Source organism: Hipposideros armiger, unplaced genomic scaffold, assembly GCF_001890085.2.
Source record: "Hipposideros armiger isolate ML-2016 unplaced genomic scaffold, ASM189008v1 scaffold_814, whole genome shotgun sequence".
NCBI classification, from domain to species: Eukaryota; Metazoa; Chordata; class Mammalia; order Chiroptera; family Hipposideridae; genus Hipposideros; species Hipposideros armiger.
Window position 1 is genome coordinate 4,979 of NW_017732164.1, and position 7,895 is coordinate 12,873.

The 7,895-nt window shown below is 50.1% G+C and overlaps 1 protein-coding gene across 4 annotated transcripts in view; it reads left to right on the forward strand.

Annotated features, from left to right (window-relative positions):
• The first annotated feature begins 4,350 nt into the window (after positions 1–4,350).
• GABRA5 (gamma-aminobutyric acid type A receptor subunit alpha5) overlaps positions 4,351–7,895 on the forward strand; it is a 71,273-nt gene continuing 67,728 nt past the window's right edge. Inside the window, exons 1-3 of one of the 4 annotated variants that reach the window (XM_019628899.1) lie at positions 4,351–4,486; positions 6,003–6,062; positions 6,430–6,588. In XM_019628899.1, coding sequence (XP_019484444.1) covers positions 6,503–6,588 — 86 coding nt within the window. In that variant the 5' untranslated portion in view covers positions 4,351–4,486; positions 6,003–6,062; positions 6,430–6,502. Of the gene's footprint in view, positions 4,487–4,535; positions 4,718–6,002; positions 6,063–6,429; positions 6,589–7,895 lie in introns of those variants that run through there. The other 3 variants (XM_019628898.1, XM_019628902.1, XM_019628897.1) reach the window with 3 other exon arrangements.

A 7,895-nucleotide genomic window follows, 5' to 3' on the forward strand; every position in this document is an offset into this window, starting at 1 on the left:
GCCCTCATATGTGGGATCCGAACTGGGGTCCTCTGGCGTCCCAAGCCAGCTCTTAAGCATCGTGCCACTCGGCCGGCCCTCTAGAGAATTTCTTTATTCGTTCTTACTCATTTGTTTATGTGAGATTTTCTGGTTTTTAAATGTCTCTATTTTAAAATAGTGTCAGCTAACTAAAACACGTCTATAATCTGTATGTATCCTTCAGTTGAGTAACATGAAAGCTCTAATTTAAATAAGGCGAGAAATAAAAGAAATAATGATGGATTCATAATGTATAGTGTGCTTTTTGTCAATGGAGCATTTATTACTTCATGTGTTCTGTACCTTCTACCTTCCTTCCTGCTCTTTCCTTATTTTTGGTGATATTTTCTGTACACGTTATTTTTCAGAGTCCAAATCAACTGCTATCTTTCTTTCCTTAGGAATTTCCCCTCTTCTTCCTGTATGACTTGACCTGTTTCTTTAGCAACCAAGACCCTCTTGTTTCTGTTTGGGCAAAACATTTATGAATCTGTTTTGAATACCTGTGAATAATGAGTTCATCGTTCCATTAATGGGTAACTCAAGCATGTGTTAGATTCCCACCATGGGCTTGTCCTGCGATGTTCTTAACATGCTTTCAGCCTCTTCCCGCCTCCCCTGCACCCTCCAACGCTTTTTCTCTGTACAATTGCTGGCGAATCTTGCCCAGAATCATGCCCTTCCCCTGACCAACAAAACTATTCAGTAGCTCATTCTTTTTTGCAGGAGGATGTTAACCCTTGGCTCCACGTGACCTGTCTTCTTTACTTGGCCTCGGCATACCCGTCTCATCTTACCTCTCGCTGTCTTTACCCTGTACTTGGTTCTTCATAGAGACAAAGTTACACAGTTACATGAACACGGCTTACTCTACAGGAATGGGCTCTTGGCTAAGTACACCCTCTGTTACCAGCAAGGCGAGTAACCCCCCCCCACCCCCCAAAAACCTTTTAAGTTTCTTTCCTATAGAAATGTTAAGTCTCCTCCCTAGTTTCTTAGCTCCTTAGCCCCTGGCTTTGATTACTCTTCTAATCAGTTTCTAAATCCTAAACAATAGATTGTTCATAGAAATCTCCTACCCCTTCGTCAGATGACTACTTAAAAGCCTGTGACTTCCCAATGTCCCCAAAGCCATCCCGGACCTAACTCTTGGACAATTCCCTCCCAGAGACTAAATAGGTTTTAACATTTCCCCAGGCCAGTAAGCCTAATGATTCCTCCAAACCCATTCTGGGTCCAGACAATTGATGCCACCTGAGTGACTCGTTACACCTGAGTGGCCGCAGGTTCCATGAGAGCAAACAGATTTATTAATTAAAATCTATTTTTCCTCATTCAGGGGCCTTGGGAATACAGATGATACCCCAGCTAGATTGCCAGTCGCAACCAGCGAAGCCAACACGGTCTTCCTTCCTCTCATCTAAGATCAACTAGGGTGAGGGTTCCATGAATCCCCCAATAGGCAGGGACACCTCTACGCCCCTGCACAGCAGGAAATAGATATAGAAGAAAACACCTCCTGTCCCTCAACTTTCCATAGAGATTTTATGGGGATCATATCTCTCAAAGGGAAAACAAGGCAGGCAGTTAGAGGCAGGCATTGGGTCTCTGCATTCCTGCACTTCCCACAGAAGGCACCACCCAGGAGACCTCCCCTCTCCACCCAAAGCTTCCTCTTTGTCATTGAAATTATCTACCCCTGTGGGAAACAAATGGGGACAAAATACCCAATTAGATCAGACCAGTCACTCACAACTGCTGCAGCCTAAAAAGATGAGGCAATAGCCTCTTATCAATCACAGGTGTAGAGGAACAGCCCATTCTAGAGAAGAGGGGATAAAAACTCCAACTCCTGGCAAGTCCCCTTCCCTTCCTTTTTTTAAGGCTTTGGAGCCTCGCCTTTGCGTGTGGCCCGCTCTAAACTCTTGGAGTGTAATTTCTCTTCTAATAATGGGCCCTTGAGCCATTCTCTATTCCTTGGGTCCGCTTCTACTCCTCTGAAGTGTACTATCTCTTCTAATAAACTGCTTTGTCACTACTTTGCCTTGCTTTCTCATTCAATTCTTTGCTCAAAATGCCAAGAACCTGGACACTGCTCCAAGAAGGGCCCACTCTCCGACAACACCTCCATTCAGCTTCTCGCCAAGCTCTGCTTCCTGGTGGTGGTGACACTGCTTTTCGTGTTTTACTGCCTCCACTGCCCCTATCCACAGGCACAGCGTCCCTTCTCTGCCTCCGTTCCAGGTGGGGTACAGAGTGGGTGCTCTGTGCTCCACCCATTGCCTGGCTTCCCCAAGCTGAGCTATTTTTAGGCCTTCACCCTGGAAACAATTCTTTGTGAGACTAGTCCCACACTGAGGTTATGTGGAACTGGGGTGCCCTCTACTGCTTTCCAGAAGCATAGCCACTTTGCTCAACGTCACTCAATAAAGGGGAAAATGCTAATTGAACAAATGGGAATTCAGCCGACAGACCATTATTTCTCAGGGGAAACACTGGATTTCATATTAAAACACACATTATTAAAGTGGCAATAAATATTCTTCAAAACTGTGGGTTTCTATACGGTTTTGATAAGTCTTATTGTCTTGCTGCCCCCTCAGGTCCATCTGACCTGGGGCTCTGTCACCTGTTTAGAAATATTAAGAGGCGAGACTGGACCACCACTTTGTCACAAGAAGGAGGTAAGAATTTAAGCCACATGCTTACATACCTTTTTACAGATTAGATGTTACTTAAGATAGTTTCCATATGTTCAGTAATATGCATTGAAATTAAACTGATGTAAAATTTACCAAAAAATGGAAATTTAAAAAATAATCCATCAAAAGAGCATAAATTCACTTACAGTTGATATTTCATTCATTTTTGTCAATAATACCTTCAGAAGGTATTACTGTTAAGAACTAAGGTCCATAACTCTCACTAATCCAAAAGTAATCCCTGATTTATCTACTTTTTTTTTCTGGCAAAAATTACTGAATGACTTTGTTTGATAATCTGTAAAGCTTGAAATTCACTAGATATCTAACTTGTGATTTGCCTTAAGTTGTTTAATCCCGAGAGAGGAGTAGCTGTCACTGATATCACTAACCTTAGAATTCTAACACCTAATAGATAAAAATTATATTAGGTTGATTATAGAAGTATATTAAGTTGATTCTGGTTTTTTTAATTTAATGATTTTGTCAATAAACGTTATCTTAGTGATACGTCTTTTGAGAAATTAGAAAATGAATAAATGCATATGTTTGATTTATCCACTTTAGAATCAGAAAGCCTTTCAAATGAGCAACTTATCTAATTTATATTTCATGCTCTATAATGTATATTTCCTTTCTAGATCAGGTAGCCACTAGAATCAGTTATTAAATACTGTGGCTAAATGCATATTCAGAGTAACACCCCCTGTGTATTTTTGCAACATTTACATATTTTTATGTCCTGTTCCTGAAATACATTTACAATTTCTCATTTTTGGAATATCTGAGAATTTTTGGAATGTGCAAAAGCACAGCAGGTAGCTGAGATTTGTATACACGGTGTTAGACACAGCTGAAGAACGGAGTGCTTTCACACACTGGAAGATTCAAGATCCTTTGTGGAGGAGAGTTAGAAGCTTGCCTTTTCTCACAACTCCTCTGTTAAAAGCGACTATAAACAGTGCAGTGTCATAAAAGATGTGATCGAATAGTACAAGATCTCAAACGTTTCCCCCCTGTGCTTGCTTTTGCGTCCATCTTGTTTGGGCTGCTCGAAGGGGACCCTATTTCCACCAAGTTGTCATTAGTGCCACCCTCATTTTAGAATCTGCACAACTGAGCCAGAGACAGACACGGTCCCCATAATGACCCTGCATGTGCGTTGGTACGGGAGGCAGCGCAGTGCACCCATGTCCAGGCTCAGAAGCGCTCTCAGGCCCCTTGGCCTGAGACCCCGCGGCCCCTTGCTGTTGACACTTGAGAAAACCCTCAAATGTATACTGCAAATTGGTAAGGGTTTCATTCTAATCTAATCCATTTGTACCCTGGGTTTCCCTCTCGTCGCAACGAATTATAAATAAAAAGGGGCCTCGGGAGCTGGGTTCTTTCTAAAGCGAACAGTAGATGTGGTCCTAGGCGAGTGCTCTGGGGACCGACGGAAGACAGGCCCGGTTGGCGTGATGCTCGGCTTGGCCTGGAAGAGGAAAGCCTTGGGCTACTACTGCGGACACCACCTTTCCATCTCTGCTCTAAAAGCGGGGACCAGTGGTTATTACAGGAGGTCCCAAATATGTCCTGAAAGCCCTCAAGAAACTTCCGCAGAAACACTGCCTGTCCCAAACCAGGCCACGCCGGGGCCTGAGCCCGCCCCCTTCGCCACGCCAGCGGCGGGCGCGTTTGGTGAGCGTCTGGCGGCCTCTACCGGAGCACCTCTGCAGAGGGACGTCCCTCACAGCGGAGACGACATGTGGCGCTCAGGAGAGGTGAGAGCGAGCGCGCGAGTGCGCTGGGCGCGGGGGGATCCGCCGCAGGGCGGCCGCGGGAGCGCGGGGCTCGGCTCGGCTCGGCCCGGGCGCGCTGGGGAAGTTCGCGCTGGCAGCATGGGGCGGTGACGCCGCGCCGGCCTTCCGCGCCTGCCAGCCGGGCGACAGCGGGCAGCGGCGGAGGAGGATGCACCGTAGCCGACAGCTCGCCTCCCGGGGCCGGCGCGCAGGGTAAGCCCCGGGCGCGCGGGCCGGGGCAGCGGGAGGAAGAGGATGCGGGCGAGGGCGAGAGGACAGGCGCCGCGGCTTGGCCCGCACCCCTATCCTGGGGCGCCCCAGCCGCGGGCTGTGGGGTCCGGGAGAGGAGCTGGCGAGCTGCCGGGGCGCCGCCGGCGGCCGGGAGCGCAAACTTTCCCCCGGCAACTGCGGGAGCAGAGCCCGCGCGGGAGGGCAGGACAGCCCTGCGGGACAGGGCACCGGGGCACAGCGCCCACCGCTAGAATCAGGGCGTAGGGGCACCCGGCGCCGTCACTGGAACCCAAGGGGCGAAGTCGCCCGCCAGCAGGGCCCCGGCAGCCCCCCGGGCTCTGAGGTGCGCGGGGATCCCGCGCTGCTTGCGCGGGTTCTGCGGGGCCGTCTCTCTCGGGTCGGGCGGGCTGCTGGAGTCCGGGGACTCGGAGCTACCGTTGCACCGCGCGCTCCTTTCCAAGGAGGAAGGCTCTGCCCCGCGGGGCGCTCGGCTCGAACCCGGGGCTGGAGTGGGAGGTGTGCGAGGCCAGGGAGAGCGGCGGAGGGCTCGTGAGCGGGAGGCGCTGCGCACCCGGAGGGAGGCGGACCCTGCCTGGCCGCGGGAGCCGGGGTGGCGGAGGCTGCGGCTCCGCAGTGCTGCCCCGCTCCTCACCGGCGCCCGCAAGACCCCGCAGCGGCCCGGCGACTGTGCGAGCGCAGCCTTTCTTTGGGGGATCAGGGCTGGGGGGCAGCAGGAGGCGCCGCCCAGGGTTCCCGCATGCAGCGCCGCGTGCTCGCTGTTGGGACTCCAGCCCGGGTCAGGCGACAAGTCCCGGGACGCGCCCAGGCGACCACCGCATGGCAGCGTGGCGCCCTGCCCTTCTGGACACTGGGGCCTTCGCTTCCGAGCTGGAAATACCTGTTGTGTGGCTCCCAGCTCCGGAGCTGGCCTGGGGTCTCCCTGGGAACGCGTTCACTGGGAGCAGGAGCTGTCCCTGCAGCGTGAGCCAGTTCGCCTTATGCGCATAGTGAGAAGCGCGTCCCTTCCTCAGCTCGGTGGCAGAGCTCAGCGACTGCCTACTCGGGTTCCTGATGCATTTGTTAGGGCCAGGCACAGACCCCAGAGACCTCCCCAAATGCAGTGATTATTACGTTATTTAGTCATGGGGATAGGATGCTGAAAAAGTGGCAGGCCTCCCTTGTAAGCGGTTCTTCTAATGTCGTGATCCTGCAGACTTGTTTCTTAAATGTGCCTTTTCCCCCCCTCTTTCCACGTACTTTCTCTCAGCACCTCGCAGAACAAGGAGTAGCTCGCTGGCTTTGAACGTGTGGCAAAAATTTCAGAAAGGTAAAATTATTCCACTTGTGGATTTGACAGATGCAAAACAGTTACTCAGATAACATCAAGTACTTGTTCTAGTTATAGGACTAATGGGTCATTTGATAACATGCTAAAAAGTGAAGTATTCAAGACGTGGAAAAAATAAATTAGGAGAATGATTCTGCACTCTGGGTAAAGTGAAAATTATGTCACATTGTAACTTATGTTTCTGCCGAACTTATTGCCCAGGGGACACAGATGACACGTGGAGCTGTGCCCAAGGACAGCAAGGGTTCTTTGTCAGTTGTGCGTGTTAGAAATATGATTTGATTCCAGGAACTGTGACGCTAAAACATGTGTGTTTATATGCTTTTCCCCTTTGTGTACCTTGCAGGTTGAAGATCAAGTTGGAGAAAGGAACAGTTATTTTCCAAATTCATCTGCTTCAGCTATTATTCTTATTGGGAATGGACGATGGAATGTTCTCTAGCTTTATCATGATCAAAAATCTTCTCCTGTTTTGTGTTTCCATGAACTTAGCCAGTCACTTTGGGTAAGTTAGCACCTATACTTTAATTTTATGGGTTTCGGGGCACACGTGCCTTTCAGAAACTTGGCTGCACCGTCCATCTTTGTCTCCTTGGCAGCCTATGCCCTTCAGTGTGTTGTAAATAAGCGTCCTTGCCCCACGCCACACTTCTTTCTGGGCAAGGCTGCTGCCGGTGTGGGGTCTCTGAAGTGAGTCAGAGAAAAGAGGCAGCTTTTGTTTTCAGAAATGGAAGCAGAAGGTGGTTTGAGCGTCAGCTGTGTTTCCTCCAACTCAGGTTAACACGAGATTTAAAAGTTCACATGCACAAAGGACATGGATTGCTTGGTAGACGAGACGTTGCTCACATTTGGGTGGCTCTCCTGGGTTTCATTACGCAAAGGAATTGCTTGCCTCTAAAGCCAAGCCCGTGCTATGTGGCCATGACACGGACCTGTCATGGTCCTGGCCTGACTCAGAGTCCTTGAACTGTGGCCATCCGACTGCAGGTGCTGACACCGGAATGTACACATGTCCGAAGCTCTGCAGGGCCACCAGGCGTCTGGCATTACCAAGTCCTTTAAGCTCTTTCATCTTGGCTTTTGGTACCGAGTCTATCTCTTTTCATCAGACTAGTGATAACTGGCATTCCAGATAAATGTCCTTACGAGGTGCTGATGCCTCTCCCCTCTGCTCCCCAAAATTGTTCTGGCTAATTGAGTGGGTCGTAACTTGCAGGTAATGGAGTATCATTTAAAGATGAAATTTCAGGACAAGCTTGCCAAGCAGTCGTTCCGTACAGCTCAGCTCCTGAGGTTGCACACTTCACTCTTCACTTGTGTTAAGTCACGGAGTGGTTCTGAAAACACACTGGCTGTACAACAGCCTATAGGGACCCCTGCTCACGGGCCAGTAAGGGTGACCCTGCCGGTTTCGTGACATCCTGTTTGTCCTCTGGATGTTTTCTGCTCTTCTGGCCTTTCCAGGGCTGTACAGAGGAGGAAACTCAGAAAAACAGCGGCTCAGGATCCTCCCCAGGTGCCGTGGCTGGTAAATGACGGCAACTGGGACCGTGTACTGGGTCAGCGAGGGCCTGTCTGTCTCCCAGCACCCTGAGGGGGCAGTACCTGCGTGCTTATCATTACAGTGGAATGTGCCCCATGGTTGCACCTTTCTGACCTTTCAGAGTGTGCCCTTGGGACTGGGCATCAGCTGGTATTCTGGCCTTGCTACTGGCCCTCAATGGACACCTCCCCCCATGCCTTCAGTTCCTTATCTGTCCAGGGAAAGTCTTCCTTTCCTAAGTCTCTCCCAGCTGTGGAATCCTGTGCACT